Consider the following 25247-nt stretch of genomic DNA (forward strand, 5'->3'; position numbering starts at 1 on the left):
GTGCTGTGGCAATTCAGAGAGTTTCCCCGCTGCCGGTATGATGCTGACACATAATGCCGGGTGGGGAACTAATCCATGACGTTCCTTTCCCGTCTGTAAAGTCCGCGTGAATGCCCCCTTAGGCTATGTTCACAGTCACACACCATCAAAATGACAGCCATTTTTATTGCTTAAGGGTACAAACCCACACACCGTATACACAGCAGATACGCAACAAATACGCAGCAAATACGCAACAGATTTGTTGGTACAGATTTGATGCTGTGTTCAGTTATTTAGATATAATCTGCTGCGTTTTTGCTGCGTATTTGCTGCGTAAATACGCTGCTTATACGGCGTGTGGGTTTATACCCTAAGGGTACAAACCCACACAACGTATACGCAGCAAATACACAGCAAATACGCAGCAAATATGCAGCAGATGTGATGGTGAAGATTTGATGCTGTGTTCAGTTATTTAGATCTAATCTGCTGCGTATTTGCTGCGTATCGCAGTAGTAAATACGCTGCATATACAGTGTGTGGGTTTATACCCTGAGCGTACAAACACACACAACGTATACGCTGCGTATTTACTGCTGCGATACGCAGCAGATTGGATCTATATAACTGAACACAGCATCAAATCTGCAGCAGATCTGCTGCATATACGGTGTGTGTTTGTACCCTTAGGGTACAAACACACACACTGTATATGCAGCAGATCTGCAGCAGATTTGATGGTGAAGACTTGATGCTGTGTTCAGTTATTTATATCTAATCTGCTGCGTATCTGCTGCGTATTTGCTGCGTATCGCAGCAGTAAATACGCTGCGTATACGGTGTGTGTGTTTGTACCCTTAGGGTACAGTCTGCCAAATCTTAGGGTACAGTCTGCCAAATCTTTGGCAGATAATCTGTCAGATAATCTTTCCGTGTAAAAGGGCCCTTAGGGCTTATTGCCACGCCCTGTATTTTCTGGACGCTACAGACAGAGAAGGCCTGTAGTGGAGTGCTCCTCCGCTCAGCATAGTGTATCAATACGATGCCGGGAGCAGAAAAACTGTTTGAATCTCTGTGACAGTGTAGTGTGCCATTACAATGCCGCCGGGATTCAAACAGTTTCCCCTCTCACGACATGATGTTGATACATCATGCTGGGCAGGGAAACACTCTACCTCATGCCTTCCCCGACCGTAGCGTCCGTAAGATATGGGACATGGAAATAAGTTATTAAACTGACTGGCTTTTGCCATATGATTACTAGGCTATTTGTATCCTAGCTAGACTTATTGTCATGTTTTCCACTTTGTAAAGGTTTTCTTTTCTTTCAATAAAGAAAAAAAATAAGATAAATCAAATTTCTCATCCTAAATTCCGGCCAGATCTGAGTACAAGGCTTCCCTTTTTCTCTCAATGCGTTGTATTTGCAATTCTCAAACAGCAACAACAGCTGCGTAAGATGGCGCCCTAAGCTTCGGCACCTCCTAATCTCCGAGCCTCCTAATATGGTTTATATAGTTACGTTATTAAATGGCCACAACAGCTGAACAGACAAATGTGCGGCCGTAAATGTTCAGCAGATGTTGTGATCTCTACAGCTATGTGTGATTCTTTTGTACGTGTGACTATCTGAGTAATTTACATATCCAACATGAACACTGTCCGTACGCTACTAAGCCTTTTATTATTATATAGAAGCAATTTCTCACATTTATTCTGGATGGTTAAATGAGCACTTAAAGTAATAGCATGCTGCTTACAAGCTGAAACATGAACAGATATCTCTACATTAATAAAGTAGCGATTATGGAGGCAGACATTGGGGGAGATTTATCAAACATGAGGTACAGTGAAACTGGCTCAGTTGCCCCTAGCAACCAATCAGATTCCACCTTTCATTCCTCACAGACTCTTTGGAAAATGAAAGGTGGAATCTGATTGGTTGCTAGGGGCAACTGGGCCAGTGTCACTTTACACCATGTTTGATAAATCTCCCTCATTGTTCTTAAAGTGACTGTACCACCAGGCCCAGGCTGAAGCACTGGAGGCGGGCCGACCCACCCCCAGTGGGAAGAAACCCCAGCCCCTCCATAACGTGACTCCGTATCATAGAGAAGCTAGGGTTTCCTCCCACTGGGGGTGGGTTGGCCCGCCTCCAGTGCTTCAGCCTGGGCCTGGTGGTACAGTCACTTTAAGTTTCTGATTCTCATCCCATTGAATAACAGGACAGGCTCCCCCAGCCTCAAATGGCTGCTAACAGAGCAAAGTAGAATATGACGTAGATTTAATGGGAAACAAATCTGATCTGCTGGGGATGAAGTCTGTTACCTTCATCCTCCGCACTGTTTTTGTGCACTTTGCAGTTTAATCCAGCGCCTAGGCCCTTTGGAACACTGGGGGCGGGCTAACACCCCTAGAACACCCATCCACCCCCCTACTGATTAACAGTGGAGTGAGTCGGCTAGCGGCGGGCTGGATAAGTGCTATATGGGCAGTAGCCCCACCCCCAGTGCTCCAACCAGCCTTACTAGACGCTGGATTAAACTGCAAAGTAACGTTAGATTCATCTGACTTTCTAATAGTTACCCTTTAATGTTACTTTAAAGCGAATGTACCATCAGGTACATTCGCTTTAACATGACCCATTTCTTGAAGCACTGGAAGCGGGCCGGCCCCTTTATGATGCGGCATTGATTCTAACTGAGCCACGTCATAGAGGGGCGGGGGATTCCTCCCACTGAGGGCGGGCCGGCCCGCCTCCAGAGCTTCAGCCCCGGCCCGGTACCCGTGGATAGAACGGCGCCGCACATCGTAACCGGGCTGTGGATCAAAAAATAGACCGTGGCACCGACTTCCCTGCACTATCGCCAATCTATCCATGGGTCATGTTAAAGCAAATGTACCTAATGGTACATTCACTTTAACCATCCAGAATAAATGTGAAAAATTGTCCTTTTAAATCCTTTTAAGGGATGTACCCTTTTGGGGAAAGCACTTTCGCACCCTGTTCTGGCAAGCTCTCATGTCTAGTCAGACCACACCTGTAATCATTTACATAACTACCTCTACCTGACATCTGCATGCCTAGTTCTGCATCAATCCAACATCTCAATCTAGGTGTGTTATTTTATTTTTTTGTTAAAGAGGTTGTCCCCAGGATAGGGGACAAGTAAGAGATCACGGGGGGTGGGGGTTATGACCTCCGTACCACCCTGCTGATAGCCATATTGGCCCCCAGCTTCTTCGTTATGAATACAGACGTGGGTGTGGCATGTGGCCCATGGCTCTATTCATTCCTATGGAGACACCGGAAAGAGGAGAGTGCTGTACTTTGTCTGGCAGCTCTATAGCGAATAAATAGAGCCACCAGAGAGAGACAAGTACAGCACTTGGGTCTTTACAGCGGCTCCATGGTAATGAACAGAGCCGCGGGTTATGTGCCGTACCTGCGGCTGTATTCATAACAAAAAGAGCCGGGTGCTGATATAGAGATCAGCGGGGGGTATGGACAAATCTCTTACTTGTCCCCTTATCCTGTGGATAGGGTACAAGTTAGTTTTGCCCGGACAACCTCTTTAATGCACAAAAGATTGCGGCACTCCAAAAATAGCAGATCGTCAAACGTGCAAGCCATGCAGGACTGTAACAAAGAGGGAACAGAAATATCACTGTAAAAACTGAGCCTAAAGTACTACCCCTCCTAACACTACACAAAGGCCTATGCAGTAACCATGGGGCCTGTAACACTGATACCAGCTACAAAACAACATACACTGGAACGTATCAAAAGACTAATTACAGTAACAGTTTCCTAGTAAATATTTCATTATCCCTATCTCCTAAGCCAATATTTAATAATGAATCCCGGAGCGCTCACAGACGCAGCATAGTGTTATAGTACTCACAAGTCATTTTACCCAGAGGTGGGAAAAGTGGCAGCTAATAGTGCCAGGCTCCAGTGACTCATAGGACATGTCTGTACTCACACATATAGTAAGCGCTCCAGCCCCCATCCTCTCAGGAAGCGTCTGGAAGAACTGATGGATATGAGGAGAAGAAGAAAACAAACTCCGCTTCGTGTAACGCTGCAGTAATCCCGGGCCGGAGAGGATTAATCATAGGAGGCACTGGTGAAGTTTTCGGCGTCCATCATATACACTACTCACTAACCCTGATTTACAAGCATGCACATGGCAGAGAAGAGCACCATCCAGGAGAAATCCGAGGCGGTAATTGTAACGGGGTCATGTGACAACAGCTTATACCCTTAAACCCCAGAAGAGGTTGAGCCATGTAATCCTACTATCACAATAGCATTCATTGTATTAGGAAATCGCCATAACACATGTCAATCTGGAAGCAATCTTCCGTCAATCTTTAAATTTTTTTTTTATCTATTTCCAAATGAAAAATTGATAAAAACGGATTATAGATGGTTTCTTTTTTGTTTGTTTTTTAAAGGGGTACTCTGGGGAGTGATGATTTTTTTTTCTTTAATTTTTTTATTGCTATATTACTTCTATAACATAATTAGAATAAATGTATATTTTTTAATGTATAAATAATGTTACGAGCAGCAGGAAGGGAGTGATATGGGCCCCACTGTTGCCATCAATCTTAGTGTCGGGAACTGCAGGGCTGTCCAAGCCCTAATCCAGACCTACTGCACAGCCCTATTGATACAGAACATATAAGAATATAAAATACTCAGGGGGAAGCTGCCTGTCAGTGTTGCTCTGTCTGGATGGCCTCTGCACAGTAAGCAACTTTATCAGTAGCTCTGTGTGGCAGCAATGGATCAGAGTAGGAGACCAGGGAGACCAGGGTTTGGACAGCCCTGCAGTTCCCAACATGAGGGTACGTTCACACTTACCTGATCCGCAACGTATTTTCTGCTGCGGATCCGCAGCAGATTTCATTTAAATAACTGAACACAGCATCAAATCTGCAGCATCAAATCTGCTGCGGATCTGCTGCAGATCTGCTGCGGATCCTGTAGGTGTGAACGCACCCTGAATGTCGTGGCACCAAGGGGGGCCAGTGTCGCATCTTCCCGCTGCCGCTTAAAATAATATGATGTAAAAATAAAAAATATATATAAATTATCATTTATTTTAATGACATTATATTACAAATTAATATTACTTTATTAAAGGGAAACCATCAGCAGGTTAGAAGAATTTAATCTAATTTTATTAGAATCTTACCTACATCCTAGGTGCTGTTTCCATGATAGTAGCAAATAAATCCCTATGCTAATCAGGTGTTTTGGAGCACTGGGGGTGGGACTACAGAACCCAGTGCACCAATCCACCACGGCCAGCCCACTCTGCTGATGTTAGTTAGAAGGGGTTGGACGGCCGGGGCAGTAGCCCACCCCCCATGCAACAAAGCACCTAATTAGCATATGGATATTAGGGTCCATTTACACAGAAAGTATATCTGACAGATTATCTGCCAAAGATTTGAAGCCAAAGCCAGAAACAGACTATAAACAGAGATCCAGTGATAAAGGAAAACCTGAGATTTCTCCTCTTTTCAAATCCATTCCTGGTTTTGGCTTTAAATCTTTGGCAGATAATTATCTGTCAGATAATCTTTCTGTGTAAATGTTACTGTTACTATCACAGAATCAGTGCTGAGGATACCTTCATCCTCAGCACCCTGTGCACTATAACTGACCTGACATCCTGCTGAATAACCCATCCTGTGCTGCAATGGTAGAGACTGGTGCAGTGTACGATGTACTGGCTCCAGGTATGGTGTACTGGGGCAGAGTATAGTGTACTGGTGCGGTGCAGTGCAGGGTATGGTGCACTGGTGAAGAGCAAGGTGTACTGGTGCGGTGCAGGGTATGGTGTACTGGTGCAGGGTATATTGTACTAGTGTGGGGCATGATGTACTGGTGTGGGGCATCAGGATATGGTGTACTGGTGTGGGGCATCAGGATATGGTGTACTGGGGCAAGGCATGGTGTACTGATGCGCTGCAGGGTATGGTATACTGGTGCAGGGTATGGTGTCCTGGGGCAGGTCATCAGGATATGGTGTACTGGGGCACAGCATGAAGTACTGGTGCGCTGCAGGGTGTGGTGTACTGGTGCGCTGCAGGGTACGGTGTACTGGTGCGCTGCAGGGTGTGGTGTACTGGTGCGCTGCAGGGTAAGGTGTACTGGTGCGCTGCAGGGTAAGGTGTACTGGTGCGCTGCAGGGTACGGTGTACTGGTGCTCTGCAGGGTATGGTGTACTGGTGCGCTGCAGGGTATGGTGTACTGGTGCGCTGTGGGGTATGGTGTACTGGTGTGCTGCAGGGTATGGTGTACTGGGGCTCTGCAGGGTAAGGTGTTCTGGTGCGCTGCAGGGTATGGTGTACTGGTGCTCTGCAGGGTAAGGTGTACTGGTGCGCTGCAGGGTATGGTGTACTGGTGCGCTGTGGGGTAAGGTGTACTGGTGCTCTGCAGGGTATGGGGTACTGGTGCGCTGCAGGGTATGGGGTACTGGTGCTCTGCAGGGTACGGTGTACTGGTGCTCTGCAGGGTATGGGGTACTGGTGCGCTGCAGGGTACGGTGTACTGGTGCTCTGCAGGGTAAGGTGTTCTGGTGCGCTGCAGGGTATGGTGTACTGGTGCTCTGCAGGGTACGGTGTACTGGTGCGCTGCAGGGTATGGTGTACTGGTGCGCTGCAGGGTACGGTGTACTGGTGCTCTGCAGGGTATGGTGTACTGGTGCGCTGTGGGGTAAGGTGTACTGGTGCTCTGCAGGGTAAGGTGTTCTGGTGCGCTGCAGGGTATGGTGTACTGGTGCTCTGCAGGGTAAGGTGTACTGGTGCTCTGCAGGGTAAGGTGTACTGGTGCTCTGCAGGGTAAGGTGTTCTGGTGCGCTGCAGGGTACGGTGTACTGGTGCTCTGCAGGGTACGGTGTACTGGTGCTCTGCAGGGTATGGTGTACTGGTGCTCTGCAGGGTAAGGTGTACTGGTGCGCTGTGGGGTAAGGTGTACTGGTGCTCTGCAGGGTAAGGTGTTCTGGTGCGCTGCAGGGTATGGTGTACTGGTGCTCTGCAGGGTAAGGTGTACTGGTGCTCTGCAGGGTAAGGTGTACTGGTGCTCTGCAGGGTAAGGTGTACTGGTGCTCTGCAGGGTACGGTGTACTGGTGCGCTGCAGGGTACGGTGTACTGGTGCTCTGCAGGGTATGGTGTACTGGTGCGCTGTGGGGTAAGGTGTACTGGTGCTCTGCAGGGTAAGGTGCTCTGGTGCGCTGCAGGGTATGGTGTACTGGTGCTCTGCAGGGTAAGGTGTACTGGTGCTCTGCAGGGTAAGGTGTTACTGGTGCTCTGCAGGGTACGGTGTACTGGTGCGCTGCAGGGTACGGTGTACTGGTGCGCTGCAGGGTACGGTGTACTGGTGCGCTGCAGGGTACGGTGTACTGGTGCGCTGCAGGGTACGGTGTACTGGTGCGCTGCAGGGTACGGTGTACTGGTGCGCTGCGAGGTACGGTGTACTGGTGCGCTGCGGGGTACGGTGTACTGGTGCGCTGCAAGGTACGGTGTACTGGTGCGCTGCAGGGTATGGTGTACTGGTGCAGGACACTACCACACATACATTCTGCTGGCCTCTTGTGACTGCTCCGTAATGTCCATGCCGTATGTAAGGAACGGAGCTCGGATCGGACACATTCTTGCAATTTTTTTCTATAGAAACGCATGAACGAAAGCAAACGTGCCCGACATGTCCGGAGCCGCCAGCAGCACACACCCACGTGTCACACAATACACAGCTACACGGCTATACCGGACACTACACGCCCCCCACTCGGGACACAGACACGCAGGAGGCCGGAGCCCACAGCGCCCTTACCTGGAGCATCCCCCCGCCGCATATAGCGCCCAGCATGGTGACCCGCGGCCCGCTCCTCCGTACACCGCCGACACTCCCACACCACTGTTTGTAAACACGCCACACGTGCGCACGCCAGCTCTACGCCATTCACAGAAGCCGCTCCCTCTACATCTGCTGTCCGCCCAATCCGAACAGCTCTCCGCTACGTAAAACTGTAACGTAATTAGCGTACAGAGGAGACAAATATAATACAGCCGGACGACCGTGTGTCTGCGAATCTGCGAACTATTCTAATAATAATAATACAAGATACATATAAACTCACAGACATGAAAACCCACATACATTATATTGCTATATACATATGCACATATATTGGTATATATATATATATATATATATATATATATATATATATATATATATATATATATATATATATATATATATATATATATATATATATATATATATACACATATAGGGCGCATTGCAAATCATGTGCATTTTCTTTTTTCAACCAAATCCAAGAGAACTGCAAATCTGATCATTATAATTTGCCCTGTCAGTTCCACTCCTAATTTTGGTTGAAAAAAGACTGACAGAAATACTATGTGTGAACATAGCCAAAGGGTCCTATTACAAGGTTGACTACGGCTCGTTCGTTTTAGTAAACAAGCGCCAATCTGCTAGATTGGTGCTTGTTTACTGGACCTATGAGATGGCCCAATTATTGTGCAGTAAGGGCTGCATGGACATCGTTAGCGATGTCCAAGCAGCCCTTGCCCACACACCTGATACCTTACCTCTCCCTGCTCCCGGTCTTCTCTCCTGTACTCCGCAGCTTCCCGATCCTGGCGGCAGCATCATCTGAGCGGCTTGTCTGCTGCCAGGCTTCTCAGCCAATCACAGGACAGGACCGTGATTGGCTGAGCGGCCTGTCAGCTGACCAGCCCCTCAGACGCTGCAGCCACCGGGACCAGGAAGCTGCGGAGCACAGGAGAGACGACCGGGAGCGGGGAGAGCTAAGGTATCAGGTGTGTGGGAAATCGTCAGCCGTTGGCCATGCATCGCTATTACGCGTAGCGATCATTGGCACCCGGCGATCTTAGGTCCAAACCTAAACCAACAATCAGCTTATGATCATTTCATTGGCTGATCGTTGTCTCTATTACACCGATTATTGCTCCATGTAATAGGGCCCTAAGACTGGGCTTACACTAGGCATAAAAAAAAAAAAAAAAGAGCCAATAAGTATGCCAGAATTGGTGCATGGCCTTTTTGGAGATAATACACCTATAATCGTTTACACTAAAATAAGAAAACACCAGAAAAACTGCCAGAAAATACATCTGATAAGAAAAAGGGAAAAAAAACCAAAAAGTATGGTCCTAGGTCAGCGCTATCCAAAGGCAGTGCCCAAAGACGTCCGGTGGTAGGTGACTAAAAGAAATTTGAGTTTCTTTGACGCAAAGAAAATGAGTCGTTTTGGGAGTAATACCCCTTTATCAGATAAAAGTGTATGATTTGTTTGGATAGCGCTGACCTAGGGAGTACCATACTTTTTTGCCTTTTTTTATCTCTAAAGTGATGCCTCTGATTATGAGCATGAATTGTTCCGGGGCCGTGCTTGAAATGCAAATCACTTTTAATCCAAAGAACATTTTCCCAATAGGAATCATTGAAATGCAGACAATTGGTTCCACACCTAAAAAATTATGATTTTTTATTCGGAATAACATGTAAAACAAAAATTTTGAAAGGTGGATATGTCCTATTATAAGTTACTTTACAATATAGAAATCAGCATGTGGAGTATAATGTAAAGTAAGTGCATAAGAATAAAAAAACAACAGCAGTTTGTAGATACAGGATGGAACTGCAGATCCCCATAATACAGTTTAGTAGTACAACAGAGAAGCAGGGCTGCTGTCAGAGGTCTGTGTGGTCACATGACAGCAATGGGGAAGGGGTGTGTGTTCAGCATGGACCAATCAGGAAGTGAGAATCACAGAGCTGTGCAGGAGGACAGTAACAGAAACTCTCTATACAGCAGTGTGAATGGCTGAGTGTAAGTGCAGGCACATTATAGCAGCAGTGTGTATAGCTGAGTGAGAGTGCAGGCACATTATAGCAGGAATGGAGAGGATGGGAAATACAAGTGCAGACAGAGACTGCAGGGAGCATGAAGAAATGAGCAGATGCAGCCCATCTCTGTGCCCTCCTGTTTTATGTGGACCTTACTCTGGCTCTTAATCTGGATGTCTACTGTACCCTTGGTTTCATAAGGGGTGATAGGCACAAAGCCCAAGGGGCAATCAGATGAGCATCTCTTTACCTACACATTCTATCCACCCTCCTAAGGTGTTGCGTGGGGCATCTGGGCCTTGTTTTTTCCAGCTTATTTTATTAACTGAATTGTCAAACTATAATGATGCGTTTTCACAGACAGATTTATGTGACAGATTTTTGAAGCCAAAGCCAGGACCAGTCTATAAACAGAGAACAGGTCATAAAGGAAAGACTGAGATTTCTCCTCTTTTCAAATCCATTTCTGGCTTTGGCTTCAAAAATCTGTCAAATCTGTCTGTGTAAAGACACCATAACCTAACATATCCTGTAAAAGGGAAGGAATATAAAAAAACTGTAATACGGTGTAATCAAGATGTCCCACACTATTTAATGACCCTCTTTAGTGGATACTAAAAGAAGCACAATGCTTTGTTCCTGCAGCCGTATCCTAAATAAATGGACATCTGTTCTCCTGATTTTTCTTAATCATAATCCACTTAAAACCCTATCATGGCACCCTGCTCTACACCATGTGCATATCTGTGCCGCCATCTCATTACTGCTTTGTGGGAAACAACTGCTGGATTCTCCAGGCTTCTGATCTATTTCAGAACACACATAACAGTAGATGACTCTAAGAATATTTACAGTGATATTTGTTTATTTGTAAATAAATATAAATATAATAAATAATATTTGTAAATAAATATAATAAATAATATTTGTAAACAAATATTGTAAATAATTGGGGAGATTTATCAAACATGGTGTAAAGTGAAACTGGCTCAGTTGCCCCTAGCAACCAATCAGATTCCACCTTTCATTTTCCAAAGAGTCTGTGAGGAATGAAAAGTGGAATCTGATTGGTTGCTAGGGGCAACTGAGACAGTTTCACTTTACACCATGTTTGATAAATCTCCCCCAATATTTGTATTATTTACAATGTATGTTTCTTATAGGTGGCGCTGGCTGTCTGTAAAATTTTTTGTTTAGGATCCTTGAAAATCCACAGTTTGTACTTCAGCTCCGTCACGACGAAGCTGTTTTTCCACATTTGCGGCCAAGATCACGCCCTTATTTTTTTATCCGTGCAATGTTACTGTGGTGTGAGCCCCCGGTGATGTTGTGTCGGAGCATTGGCCGGTGACTTGCTAGATGGTAAAGTATGACTCCGGTGGTGATAGTCCGAGATACAGCCGGACATTGAGGTGTTATATTGTGACACCAGTGCCGGTTGGGCACACAGGTGTTATGGCACGCCTGTTTTTATTTTACAAGGCCGGTTGTACCTTTTTTCCCTGTGGTCAGTGTCCTGCCGGGTTGCTACGGGGTCTCTTGGGGTAGTGTAATCACGGATGGCCAGAGCGGTGTAGTGACCCTCCTGGACTATCGGATCTGCCACCCACAGAAAGAGGAAATGTCCCAAGGTTGCGGTGTGTGTTGTGTCGGTGTGAGGCAAAGGATCACGGGGTCTCTTTACCATAAATGAGCTTGTTTTTACTAGAAAAGTACGTGTTTTCAGCAGGATACACAATTATGATGTTTCTCTTGATAAAACACTTGATAATACTCTTGACAACACTTGTAGACAAATACTTGACAATACAGCATCTGCGATAGGAATGTAGTATAGAGTACAGTCGTACTGATCGAGTAGCGTGTTGAGTGATGCAAAGAAGCAGAGAGGACGATGTTGTGAGAGTCTCAACCCATGTAGTACTGTGCTCTGCCGGGATGTTGGAAGATGAGGTAGAAGAATACTTAGAAGAAGAATACTTGTGCCCGTGTATTGACCTTTTGTTAGCCTTCACACCACCTTATGCCCACTAGATTTGGCTGAACCAATCCCCCATCATAGGGGGTGGCACAGGGCCCAGACTTTGTTACCTGGGATGAGCAGAATGCTGAGGGTTCCCTGCTGACAACCGCGCTGCGAGATAGAGTTCCTAGGCTTTGCGCAACTTTGCTCTATCTGGATCAGTTCCTATCTTACTGCTATCTGTGGATACTGTCCTGCTCTGTGACTCTCCTAATCCACGGCGTAGGTTAAGGTTGTGTCTGACTTGTCCTCTCCTGAAGGGGGTTTAACAGTGCATAGTGTTGTCTAGCGTTACTGAGAAGAGAACTGTTGGCTGTCTTGCGTCCTACCCCTACGGGGTTCTAGCTAAGGCTGACCCTTGAGGGTACGGGGACCTGGCAGAGAGACAGGGCCCAGAGAGGACCACTGTGGATAGCTGTCTAGCTTGTGTCCTTCCTCTACAATGTCCAACATGAAAGACATACACACTTCCTCTACCCATGTGACTTCCTTCCTCAGCGTACCGTGCCCTGTGAGTGGGTGAAGAGTGCAATAGAAGAAGTAAAGAGAGAGAGATGATAGGAGAGAAGAACAGATTTCTATTGGTTTGAAGACCCATGTGATACAGAGAAACCATAACCCTTTATACACTTAAGCTGTGCAGCATCTAAACATACATATTCAATACAGCGACATTTAGTGGCGAAACTTTATCACTATTTTCATTACCACACAAGTACAATAAGTACAGGCTTTTACGAAGGGTGTATATAATAGTAACACGGTAACACCTGTGGTAGGACACCATATTACCAATAATCATGGTCATGATTAGGTGCAAAAAGCATTGGTTATGCTGAGAAGCCAGGTTTTTAACTTGGATACATCTAATAAAGGACTAATATTTTAACTTTTTTTGGAGTGCTATTTTTAAAGCTTCTTTTGGACTTGGTTGGTTGGATCCATGCACCCTCATAAGTGAACTGTGACCACATGATATTATCAGTGTGAGCCAACTACTATTTTTTGATTAATGTGTCAGTCATTGACCTCAGTTCAATCATTGTTCAATCATTGACCTCAGTAGTAGATGGCCAATAACTAGGCATGTAATGGGCATGCAGGGAAGTACACTGCTCAAAGAAGGGAACACTCAAATAACACATCCTAGATCTGAATGAATGAATGAAATATTCTCATTGAATACTTTGTTCTGTACAAAGTTGAATGTGCTGACAACAAAATCACACAAAGTTCATCAATGAAAATCTAATTTATTAACCAATGGAGGCCTGGATTTGGAGTCACACACAAAATTAAAGTAGAAAGCACACTCCAGGCTGATCCAACTTTGTGACTTGTTTTAAGGACATTACATCAATGAGGCTGAGTATTGTGTGTGGCCTCCATGTGCCTGTATGACCTCCCTACAACGCCTGGGCATGCTCCTGATGAGGTGGCGGATGGTCTCCTGAGGGATCTCCTCCCAGACCTGGACTAAAGCATCTGCCAACTCCTGGTCTGTGGTGCAACGTGACGTTGGTGGATGGAGCGAGACATGATGTCCCAGATGTGCTCAATCGGACTCAGGTCTGGGGAACCGGCAGGGCAGTCCATTGCTTCAATGCCTTCATCTTGCAGGAACTGCTGAAACCCTCCAGCCACATAAGGTCTAGCATTGTCTGGCATTAGGAGGAACCCAGGACCAACCAGACCAGCATATGGTCTCACAAGGGGTCTGAGAATCTCATCTCGGTACCTAATAGCAGTCAGGCTACCTCTGGCAGCACATGGAGGGCTGTGCTGCACTCCAAAGAAATGCCACCCGACACCATTACTGACCCACTGCCAAACCGGTCATGCTGAAGGATGTTGCAGGCAGCAGCTGGTTTCATAACTGGTTTCATAAAGTTATATAGATTTGTATTTTACTTCTATTTAAAAAATCTCCAGTTTTTCAGTACTTATCATCTGCTGTTTGTCCTGTACCAAATGTTGTTTTCTTTCCAGTCTGACACAGTGCTCTCTGCTGCCACCTCTTTCCAAGACAGGAACTGTCCAGAGCAGGAAAGGTTTTCTATGGGGACTTCTGCTCTGGACAGTTCCTGATATGGACAGAGGTGGCAGCAGAGAGCACTGTATCAGACTGAAATGAAAACACAATTTCCCACAGGACATACAGCAGCTGATAAGTATGGGAAGACTTGAGATTTTTAAATTGAAGTAAATTACAAATCTGTAGAACTTTCTGAAACCAGTTGATTTGAAAGAAAAAGATTTTTGATGGAGTATCCCTTTAACATAGCCCAATTCCTTTCCTCCCAGCTGCAGGTACCTGCATCCTCTATCTAAGGGGTGTTTCCCATGTATTATTATGCGCTGCCTGTGTGTTAGGGTATGTTCCCACTACGGAATATGCACAGTAATTTCAAGCGGAGGCGGCACAGCGGATTCCACTTGAAGTTTCGCCTGTTCCTTTGACTTAAAGATATTCTCAAGCTCAATCCGCAGTCCTGCCAAAGAATTGATATGTCAACTTCCGTGCATATTCCGTAGTTGGAATATACCCTCAGGCTGTGTTCACACGTGCAGTAATGCAATGAAAATGCAATGTAAATGCATCATGAAATTGCAGGAATTGATCACTTCTTGAAGTAATTAAAGAAGAAGTCCAGCGAAAATTTTTATTAAAGTATTGTATTGCACCCCAAAAGTTATACAAATCACCAATATACACTTATTACGGGTAATGCTTATAAAGTGCTTTTTTTCCCTACACCTACTAATGCATCAAGGCTTCACTTCCTGGATAACATGGTGATGTCACTTCCTGGATAACATGGTGATGTCACTTCCTGGATAACATAGTGATGTCACGACCCGACTCCCAGAGCTGTGTGGGCTGTGGCTACTGGAGAGGATGATGGCGGAGGGATGCTCAGTGTCCCTCCAGTGCCCTGTGTCCCTCAGTGTCCCCCTGCCATCATCCTCTCCAGCAGCCACAGCCTGCACAGCTCTGGGAGTCGGGTCGTGACATCACCATTTTATCCAGGAAGTGACATCACCATGTTATCCAGGAAGTGACATCACCATGTTATCCAGGAAGTGACATCACCATGTTATCCAGGAAGTGAAGCCTTGATGCAGTAGTAAGTGCAGGGAAAAAAGCACTTTATAAGCATTTCCCGTAATAAGTGTATATTGGTAATTTGTATAACTTTTGGGGGGCAATACAATACTTTAATAAAAATTTTAGCCTGACTTCTCCTTTAGGGTATAAACCCACACACCGTATACGCAGCAGATATGCAACAAATACGCAGCAGATTTGTTGGTACAGATTTGATGCTGTGTTCAGTTATTTAGATCTAATCTGCTGCGAGTTTGCTGCGAGTTTGCTGCGTATCGCAGCAGTAAATACGCTGCATATACGGTGTGTGGGTTTATACCCTTAATCATTTAAATACCGTCCAACCGTCCTTCATTGCATTAACTCAATAAACTTCAACGTGAGTGAACATACCCATACATACATATTTCTGGACAATAACATAAATTAGCATGGAGCATTTGGGGAGTCGTGGCAAATAAACAGTTTAGTTTTTGGGGAAAAACTAAACAAAACAAAACACCTATATAAACCTTGTTCATAATTCTTGCAATACCCCTATGGTGTTATAAGCCAAATACACATTAGAAAGATTACTTGTTTCTTTTATTAAGTTTTAAGATTTTAGTGACACATCTCAAATAGTATTTTGTGCAATGTTTTTCTCGTAACTGTATTTTTTTATCTTGTCCTCAACCCACTCTCTGTAGGCCGATACTTTGGTGAAGACCTGAGGTTTTCTTTCCACAAGACAATTATTAGGTCCAAAACTTGTAATTCCTTGAACTTCCCAAGTGGAGTGTGAAGCAGATTGGCAGATCAGTGCTCCCTCAGCCCCGCTCTGGAAAATACAGGCAGTAACATATTACAGACATAAATGAAAACTACAATGAAGAAAGCTAAAGGGGTTGTCCAGTGAAAATCTTTTTCTTTCAAATCAACTGATATCAGAAAGTTAAATAGATTTGTAATTTACTTCTTTTAAAAAATCTCAAGTCTTCCCATACTTATAAGCTGCTGTATGTCCTTCAGGAAATGTTTTATTTTCAGTCGGACACAATGCTCTCTGCTGACCTCTCTGGCCGAGTCAGGAACTGTCCAGAGCAGCAGCAAATTCCCATAGGAAACCTTTCCTGCTCTGGACAGTTCCTGTCTCGACCAGAGGTGTCAGCAGAGAGCACTGTGTCAGACTGAAAATAAAACATTTCCTGCAGGACATACAGCAGCTGATAAGTATGGGAAGACTTGAGATTTAAAAAAAAAAGTAAATTACAAATCTATATAACTTTCTGACACCAGTTCATTTAAAAGAAAAAGATTTTCACTGTTCAACCCCTTTAATTCTCAGACTTTAGAGCCCCACTAACCATAAAGCATTGACATATCCTAGCTCTACGTCTTTGCTTTATGAGATGGCAGTACCCCTTTAAGATTTTAACTTACCCTGCAAGTAGACCTTAATTTTTCTGGAGAATCAAAGCCGCCACAAACCATGGATGCAGTGAGCTCGTTCTGCCAAAAGCTGGGCTGGCTGCACATTTTGTAGGACATGATAGGTATTAGCACCTGGAATTTTGTGCTGGTAACTTCCCCACCTAGAAAATAAATGTCATATTAATACTGCAATACAGACTCCCTGATGTATTTTTTTCTTTTATGAAGTTTGTCTTAAAGGAGTACTCCAGCGAGATTTTTTTTCCCTTTCAAAACAGCTGGGGCCAGAAAGTGCCAAAGATTTGTAATTAACTTTTATTTAAAAATCTCCAGTCTTCCTGCTCTTATCAGCTGCTGTATGTTTGAAAGAATTTTTTTTTTTTGCTGGAGAACCCCTTTAAAAGGAGAAGTCTGGCGAAAATGTTTATTAAAGTATTGTATTGTCCCCCAAAAGTTATACAAATCACTGATATAGACTTATTACGGGAAATGCTTATAAATTAATTTTTCTTTGCACTTACTACTGCATCAAGGCTTCTCTTCCTGGATAACATGGTGATGTCACGACCCGACTCCCAGAGCTGTGCGGGCTGTGGCTGCTGGAGAGGATGATGGTAGGGGGATGCTCAGTGTCCCCCCAGTGCCCTGTGTCCCTCAGTGTGCCCTGTGTCCTGCCATCATCCTCTCCAGCAGCCACAGCCCGCACAGCTTTGGGAGTCGGGTTGTGACATCACCATGTTATCCAGGAAGTGACATCACCATGTTATGCAGGAAGTGAAGCCCTGATGCAGTAGTAAGTGCAGAGAAAAATTACTTTATAAGCATTTCCCGTAATAAGTGTATATTGGTGATTTGTATAACTTTTTAGAGGCAATACAATACTTTAATAAAAGTTTTTGCCCGACTTCTCCTTTAAGTTTTTAAATATCCTTACGTGTTCATAGAAAATGACTCTTTGTCGTTTAGAACAGTGCTTCTCAAACTGTGAGGCGGGCCGCACCAGAGAGGCGCCCCCTAGTTGTTGGTGAGGCCCAGCTAAGGAACTAGTTTTCACAAAATAACTATGATCTGCACAGTCCTTTTGCTGTTTGCAAAAAACTCAATTTTAGCAACATTATTCATTTATTTTGTACTTATATGTACTTTATTAGTATATAGAGCTTATGTGATGGGTGAAAGGAAGCCCTAGCATTATTTTTTAAGCTTTTAAATGGACTTTCAACACAGATAGTGAGGTCCCAGTGTCCTCTTGGTCAGTCTGGTGAGGCCCAGGCATTGCCTTGGTCTGTTGGATGTTGCTCTAATAGAAAAAGTTTGAGAAGCACTGGGTTAGACGACGGCACAACACTTTGTTTCTGCAGCAATGTCTTTTTAGATAATGGAAATTAGTTTTCCTAATTTTCCTAATGATAATCCACTTAAACCCTAATCATGTCACTCTGATCTTCACCAATTGCAAATCTGTGACTTCCTGCTTTGGGGGGAAGGGGGGGGGATTGCTAAATTCTTTATTAGAGCACACAAAAACAGTAGATGAGTGACTCTGAAATGTGAAATATATAGATTCATATGTTTTGTATTATCCACCTTGTACATTGTTATACATGATGCCAGCTGGTCTTCTCTGAGGAAGTTACTTAGTAATGATATGCATGGGGTTTCTACTTTATTCTTTTTACAGGTTTGTTTATTTATTTTATGGTTAACTCAGAAAGTTATATAGATTTGTAAATTACTTCCATTTAAAAATCCAGTTCTTCCAGTACTTATCAGCTGCCATATGTTCTACAGGAAGTGGTGTATTCTTACCAGTCTGAAACAGTGCTCTCTGCTGCCACCTCTGTCCCTGTTAGGAACTGCCCAGAGCAATAGCAAATCCCCAAAGAAAACCTCTTCTGTTCCTGACATGGACAGAGGTGGCAGCAGAGAGCACTGTGTCAGGCTGGAAAGAATACACCACTTCCTGCAGGATGTACAGCAGTACTGAAAGGAGTGAGATTTTTAAATAGACGAAACTTTGCTAGAGTGCCCCTTTAACTTCCCAGGGTTCCCAGTTTTACCTGACTTTCTATTTCACTTGTGTTGTGGGAATCATTGTTTGTTTTTTGTTTACTTTGTGTATCATTCTTTATTATGGCACATGATTTAAATTGATGATAAAAACACAAGATGTACATTGCAGTAAAGTGCGGAGATTCTTTGTTATGTATTACTTTGTGCACACACACACACACACACACACACACACACACACACTCATATCCAGATTATCCTGTTTGTTTTTTATCTTAAAGCGACTCTGTACCCACAATCTGTCCCCCCCAAACCACTTGTTCCTTCAGATAGCTGCTTTTAATCGAAGATCTGTCCTGGGGTCCGTTCGGCAGGTGATGCAGTTATTGTCCTAAAAAACAACTTTTAAACTGGCAGCTCTGTGTCAAACTGCCGTGGCCTACAATATCTGTGCCATAACTTTGCACCACCCCTCCGTTCCTCCTCCTCACCCTCTTCATCATTAGGAATGCCACTGGCTTTTCCTATTTCTCTGCAGTGACCACTGCACAGGTGCCTTAACGATCCCGCCCATGTGCAGTGTTCACACAGCTGATGAATAGAAGAAAATCTGCCTGGAGCATTCCTAATGATAAAGAGGGCGGGGAGGAGGGACAGAGAGGGTGTGCCAGCCTAATGCACACACACTCTAGGCCACGGCCGTTGGGCACAGAGCTTCCAGTTTTTGGGTATAAACCCACACACCGTATATGCAGCGTATTTACTGCTGCGATACGCAGCAAATACGCAGCAAACACGCAGCAGATTAGATCTAAATAACTGAACACAGCATCAAATCTGCCCCATCAAATCTGCTGCTTATTTGCAGCGTATCTGATGTGTATACGGTGTGTGGGTTTGTACCCTAAAAGTTGTTTTTTAGGACAATAACTGCATCACCTGCCAAACAGACCTCAGGACAGACCTTGGATTGAAAGCAGCTATCCGAAGGTACAAGCGGTTTGGGGTGGGTAGATTGTGGGTACAGAGTCACTTTAAAGGGGTTGTCCGGGATAGTATGAAAATTGGGCATCCTGCCAGAGCTGCGGGGGACATATCAATAAAGTATACTTACCTGTCCTGCTCCCTCACAGCTGCTGAATCCCAGGTGCCTCTACTCCATGTTTTTTTAGTGTTTTAGCAAAATCCTGTGATGTTCTGCACCCTCCAGAAATAGCCTGTCTTCATGGAGTCTATGCTGAGCAGCCATTTTTGCTGAGAGCAGCAAGTCATCGGATGTGTTCAAAACACTGACAGCAGAGCAGGTGGCCTGGGATCCAGCAGCAACAGCAGGGGAGCAGGACAGGTAAGTATACTTTATTAAATGTCCCCCGCAGTATCGGCAGGATGCCCATTTTTCATATTATCCTGAAAACCCCTTTAAGCAATGCACTTTGCCAGACGCGGCAGACAGAAGGAAAAACACACAGACTTTTACGGACTGTCCATAAATTCATAGACAGTTAACAACTCTGCCTATGGCATCACCTGTGTAACTGCACCCCATCTAGTATATGAATAATTGGCCTGTATTATATGTGACTGGAAGCAATGATGATACTGTACCTGTTTCGTCAGTATCCCAGCCTGCCCAATAGCAAATCTCTCCAGATGAAACCGTCTCCTCGGCATCAGGCAAGCAGACAGGCTGTATATTGGTCACCTTATCTGACAAGTGCAATAGGGCTATATCATGAAAATAGACATTGCCCTGTGAATGTACAAAGTCTTCATGTCTGATAAAAGCGTCAGTCCCAACACATGTCCCAGTAGCGTCAGATGCCAAACAAACCCTCCATGAATCAAGCTGCTGGTTACTGCAAAGGAAGAACAAATCCTGCATATTATATCGCATTCAGGCTTTGTTCACACTTGTGTCTGAGCTTTAGCTTTGGCTTTGGCTTTCCAGACATGATGGGAATTGTAGTTTTGCAATAGCTGGGGGGCCGATGGTTCTCCATCCCTGTTTTAGAGGGTCACTCTGGTTATACTGTTATAAGGGCTATATAATGGGTTCTACTATGGGTGCACCATGGCATATGAAGAATGTGTTGTGGTATGCTGCATGCACCACGTAAAACCGTCTCTGTTCTACAGAAGAAATAGTGGGGAAGGCCTTTAAAATAACATAGCAATATACAGTATCTGAGAAGGCGGCTTCTGCAGGAACAAGTAAGAAGGATCAGCTGCCAGAGGGGGAAGGAGACTGATTCTGTCCAGAGCCCAGCTCAAGCTGCACAGCATCAAGGGGGAACAGAAATCATTTGTAATGAGGCAGACAATGATATATCCTGAGATGTAACTCTAATACTTACCTGTCTATACAATGAGCAGGAAGAAGGATCCACTCTGAATGTATTAGTGACCCTGCACATTTATGCTGGAATGGTAGATATAGTTTGGAGTGAGTCTGTAACCAATTACATAAGACAATATTTTAGTAAAAAGGCAGAGGACAAGTATATGTAGTTTAAAGGGGTATTCCGCTCAAACATAACTTTTTATATTTTGCTGCCTATGGTGAGACTAACAATTCATTTAGTACTTGTTATTGTCTCCTCAGTCTGTTTCTGCTGAAAACACAAAAATCCATGTGTGAGCTTTTCTCTCTGTCTCCCCCTCCTCCCACCTTCCTTCTGAGACAGCTGATGTAAAGAAGTCTCTGGCTGGCTTTATCTTGTAGCTTCATTGTAATGCTGTGAGGATTATTCGTGAGTTCATAAGCAACTTGACCTCAGGTGATCATCCCTCTCAGCATTACAAAGAAGCTACAATGTTGCAGATAAAGCCAGCCAGGGACTTGTTTACATCAGCTGTCTCAGAAGGGAGGGGGAGGAGGGGGAAACAGAGAGAAAAGCTCACACACATTTTTGTGTCCTCAGCAGAAACTGGGGGGAGAACTGGGGGAAAAAGGCTAAATAGATAACAACAACAATTATTAGTCTCCCCGTGGGCAGCAACATATGAAATGTTATGTGGAATACCCCTTTAAGCTGTACATCACTCTCCATTTAGTTCTCTTCACAGTCATAGCTGCTTGTTTCATGCATATAATGCATTCCAGTGACAATGATAGATTTTTTTTTTACTTAACTTTTTTCAGAGATTTTTATTTTTCTAGCACTATTCTTGCTAAAAGGAGTGTTCAAGGAAAAACAACTGTTAGACACCTCCCTGCACACTGAAAAAATAAATAAAAATAAAATGATTATATATATATATATATATATATATATATATATATATACACCCTGCATACTCACTTCCACCGATCCCTAGACGCTTTTTTCCGACAACATTTCATGTAGACAGAAACTGCCCTCTCAGCTTAGTGTTTGGCTGAGCAGGCTTGAAATGTCATGAGAAGTTTGAAGAGGAGACCTCAAACGGGGATCTGAATACTTCACAGCAACAGGGGGAGGTGAGTATGGGGGCTAATTTTCTTGAATTTTCCTGAATTACTGTTTTCATATTTTTATGTGTTTTCCCTGCTAAACACTGCAGTTAATCTGCTGCCATCTAGTGGATAAGTAGTATCACTACAAGATGATTGCGGTTTCATTTCCTCAAACATACTTAAAGAGAATCTGTCAGCAGCAATGCAGATTTCAAACTGCTGAAATATAGCTGTTAGATTAAGAAGACACATTATACCTTTTATATATGTGTCTGTACTTCAATAATGCTAAAAATGCTTTTATTATATACTAAGAAGAGTCAAAGAGGCTTTCCTGAGCTCCTGAAGTGCAACAAGCTGTAAACCCATCCTTACTCCCCCTTCCCAAACCTGACCCTAATTGGGCTTCCAGGTGTCAATCAAGCAGGGAGGGGGAGAGAGGAGACATTCCAGCTTGCAGCTTTTCAGGAGCTTGGGAAAGCCGCTTTGACTCTTTGACTACCAGAGAATAAAAGCATGTATCTACATCCTGGAAGTACAGCTGGATATATGAAAGGTACCAGGTGTCTTCTTTATCCAACAGCTATCTAACAGTGTCAGGCATTTTGAAACTGAATTACAGCTGACAGATTCCCTTTAAAATGAAATAAATAAATGGGATAAATAAATGGGTTACATTACCCACTAGTATTTCTTACATCTCTCCTATATGGCACAGTCCCTTACTAAGCGCCCCATAGTCAAAAGTTGACTAGAAAGGAGCACATAATATCAGACCAAATAGTCCTAGCTCCTATCTCTTAAAGGGGTTTTTCTGATTAAGGCTATGTTCACACGTTGTCCTTTTTCAGTAAAGAACGGACGCTGATTGCAATGGAATCAGCGTCCATTCTTTACTGCAGGGGCAGAATTGCATTCTAGTCAATGTAATGCCGTCCGCTGTATGCACACATCGCTATTTTAACGCCCGTTCTTTAAAACGGGCGTTAAAATAACGTACATGCCGGAGTCCGGAAATAATATCTGTTCACACAATGTAAATTCGTCCGGCGGCTGCACCTTACAATAAATTGAATGGCTAATTGATATGCGGGCACACCTGACAGTGCCTGCAAGTCAATTGTAAAAAAAGAACGTTCCTGCAGCCGATACAGAGGTATCGGCTGCAGGAACATCCTGATTGCAGCCCAGCGGCCAGCATGTGTTAACATAGCCTAAACCTACTTGATCCCTATCCACAGGATAGAGAACGAGTATGAGATTGCAGAGGTCTGACCTCTGTGCCCCCTGATGTGAAATCATGTCAAAATTCTACAAACAGAACGCTGTGTGTAAGGCTACAAACACACACGGCATATACGCTGCATATTTACTGCTGCGATACGCAGCAGATTAGATCTAAATAACTGAACACAGTATCAAATCTGCTGCGTATCTGCTGCGTATTTGCTGTGTGTGTTTGTACCCTGTATGACGCTCACCTGTATAGAGACATGCCAGTTCTGGTGTGAAGAACCACTGGGTATGACTGATTGTAGATGACAGTGTGCAGGCCAATCTAAAGTAACAGAAAAGGTCAGTGGACTGTGATTGATATTTGATAGCTTGCTTCAAATTAACTCTTATTGCTTTCAGTTATTTAATGGTGATTGCAAAAGCAAATAAATGTTTTGGTTTTTTTCCATGCAAAATGCAGATTTCACATCAGAATGTGTGCAAATATTGGGTAGACACTGGACGCAAGTTGTAAGTCGCATGCAATTTTGCTTCCTCAATGCAGGTCACCTGCGACTGGGACTTTCTTGTGACCTCTTTGCGACTTGTCTATTTTGTAAACAGCCAAGTCACAACTTAGATTAGACTTACTGTCGCACAACCAAGCTTGACATTGCTCTGATACCACGCCACATGCTCGCCTCAGATCCACCTGCAGAGACGCAGCTCATGCCGCAGGAACAGGTCCCGTCGGATTCTGTGCATGAACCCTATTCCAATTAATAAGGCTTGTGCATATCTGTGTAAGGAAGCAGAGCTCTCTCTATAGTGGGAGGGCTTCCCAAGCCAGCCCAGCTGAGCCATCCAAACAATCAGTTAGGAAAACCCCTGTAGCAGGTACAGTATCTTCTCCCTCACAGTACTTTCCAGTCTGACACAGTGCCTATGCTGCCACCTCTGTCTGGACAGTTCCGGACATGGACAGAGGTGGCAGCAGAGAGCACTGTGTCAGATTGGAAAGATGTACCAATTCCTGTAGAACATACAGCAGTTGATAAGTACTGGAAGATTGGAGATTTTTTTTTTAATAGAAGTAAGTTAAAAATGTTTTGTCACCAGTTGATATTAAAAAGTTTTTCTTTTTTTTGCTGGAGTGATCAACTAATGGGGTGATCACCTATTTCCTATGAAATCCTGGGAAATGTAGTGTTACATGCCACCCATACTGCTTGTCTTGTCTCTGGAGGATTTCCAGGTAGGGATCCCCTCCTTCTCTATTCATTCCAACAGCTTTATTAATATTACTCGTTGGCTGCCCTTTCCACATACAATTACATCAGATTGTCAGCAGTCTCCTTCATGTTAACAAATCCGCCGTATATAACTGTATACCAGGGGATTCTAAACTGAGTGACATGAAATGCTGGGAATTGTAGTGTATACAGGGCCGATTCTATCTTGTCTGCTGCCTGAGGCAAAAATGTAAATTTTGCCCCCCCCCCCCCGACTCTAGATTAAATTATGTAGCAACTATTCCCACATCACCCCAGCTATCAATAAACTTATTATTTTGTCATTTTGTATTACGAGGGTCTGTAGTTGTTGTGCTGTATTATGATGTTCTGCAGCAGCTGTGCTATATGCTGGCACTTGTAGTACAACAATTGCAGCTAAAAGATGATGTTTTTATAAAGTAAGAGGCCATTACTTTTAAAGGTGAGCAGTGCTATACAGATATCATAATGCACATAGATTATTGTAATACACCTCGGCTGCTGCAGAACCTCATTACACATCTCAGATGCCGCAGAACCTCATAGGTCTCTTACTTTAAGGAACCAGAATCATCTTTTAGCTGTAAGTGTTGTACTACAAGTTCCAGCATATAGAACAGAGGGGCTGAGAGCTGGATTCTGACATAATAAATGATGAAGCTGTGCACACCAGTGCTACCTGCCCTGCATGAAGTGGCAGCCTGGCTGTCTGGATACAGCAGGACAACTGCAAGTTTACAGCAGAAAAATACTTAAAAAAAACTGCAGCAAATATGAAATATAGAGCAGCTGAAGCTTGTGTGCATGCACTGGTATACACACTGTACATATGAGGTCTCTGCCATGATGAAGGGTCTGT

At 44.1% G+C, this 25247-nt stretch overlaps 3 protein-coding genes across 6 annotated transcripts in view; 1 reads left to right on the plus strand and 2 right to left on the minus strand.

Moving 5' to 3' along the window:
• The window catches only part of FAM13A (family with sequence similarity 13 member A), a 156552-nt gene extending 148644 nt beyond the window's left edge, over positions 1 to 7908 (minus strand). The window contains exon 1 of one of the 2 annotated variants that reach the window (XM_069978308.1): positions 7836 to 7908. In XM_069978308.1, the coding sequence (XP_069834409.1) occupies positions 7836 to 7871 (36 nt within the window). In that variant the 5' untranslated portion in view covers positions 7872 to 7908. The remainder of the gene's footprint in view (positions 1 to 7835) is intronic. The other variant, XM_069978311.1, reaches the window with a different exon arrangement.
• LOC138797738 (albumin-like) overlaps positions 1 to 25247 on the plus strand; it is a 467413-nt gene that overhangs the window by 272263 nt on the left and 169903 nt on the right. The gene's annotated exons all lie outside the window — the stretch shown is intronic.
• LOC138797735 (ovochymase-2-like) overlaps positions 15605 to 25247 on the minus strand; it is a 54266-nt gene continuing 44623 nt past the window's right edge. The window contains exons 21-25 of the mRNA XM_069978312.1: positions 23381 to 23457; positions 20818 to 20912; positions 20069 to 20319; positions 16460 to 16611; positions 15605 to 15857 (exon numbers count right to left, since the gene is read on the minus strand). Coding sequence (XP_069834413.1) covers positions 15654 to 15857; positions 16460 to 16611; positions 20069 to 20319; positions 20818 to 20912; positions 23381 to 23457 — 779 coding nt within the window. The 3' untranslated portion in view covers positions 15605 to 15653. The remainder of the gene's footprint in view (positions 15858 to 16459; positions 16612 to 20068; positions 20320 to 20817; positions 20913 to 23380; positions 23458 to 25247) is intronic.

The sequence above is a fragment of the Dendropsophus ebraccatus genome, chromosome 7, assembly GCF_027789765.1.
Source record: "Dendropsophus ebraccatus isolate aDenEbr1 chromosome 7, aDenEbr1.pat, whole genome shotgun sequence".
Lineage (NCBI taxonomy): Eukaryota > Metazoa > Chordata > Amphibia > Anura > Hylidae > Dendropsophus > Dendropsophus ebraccatus.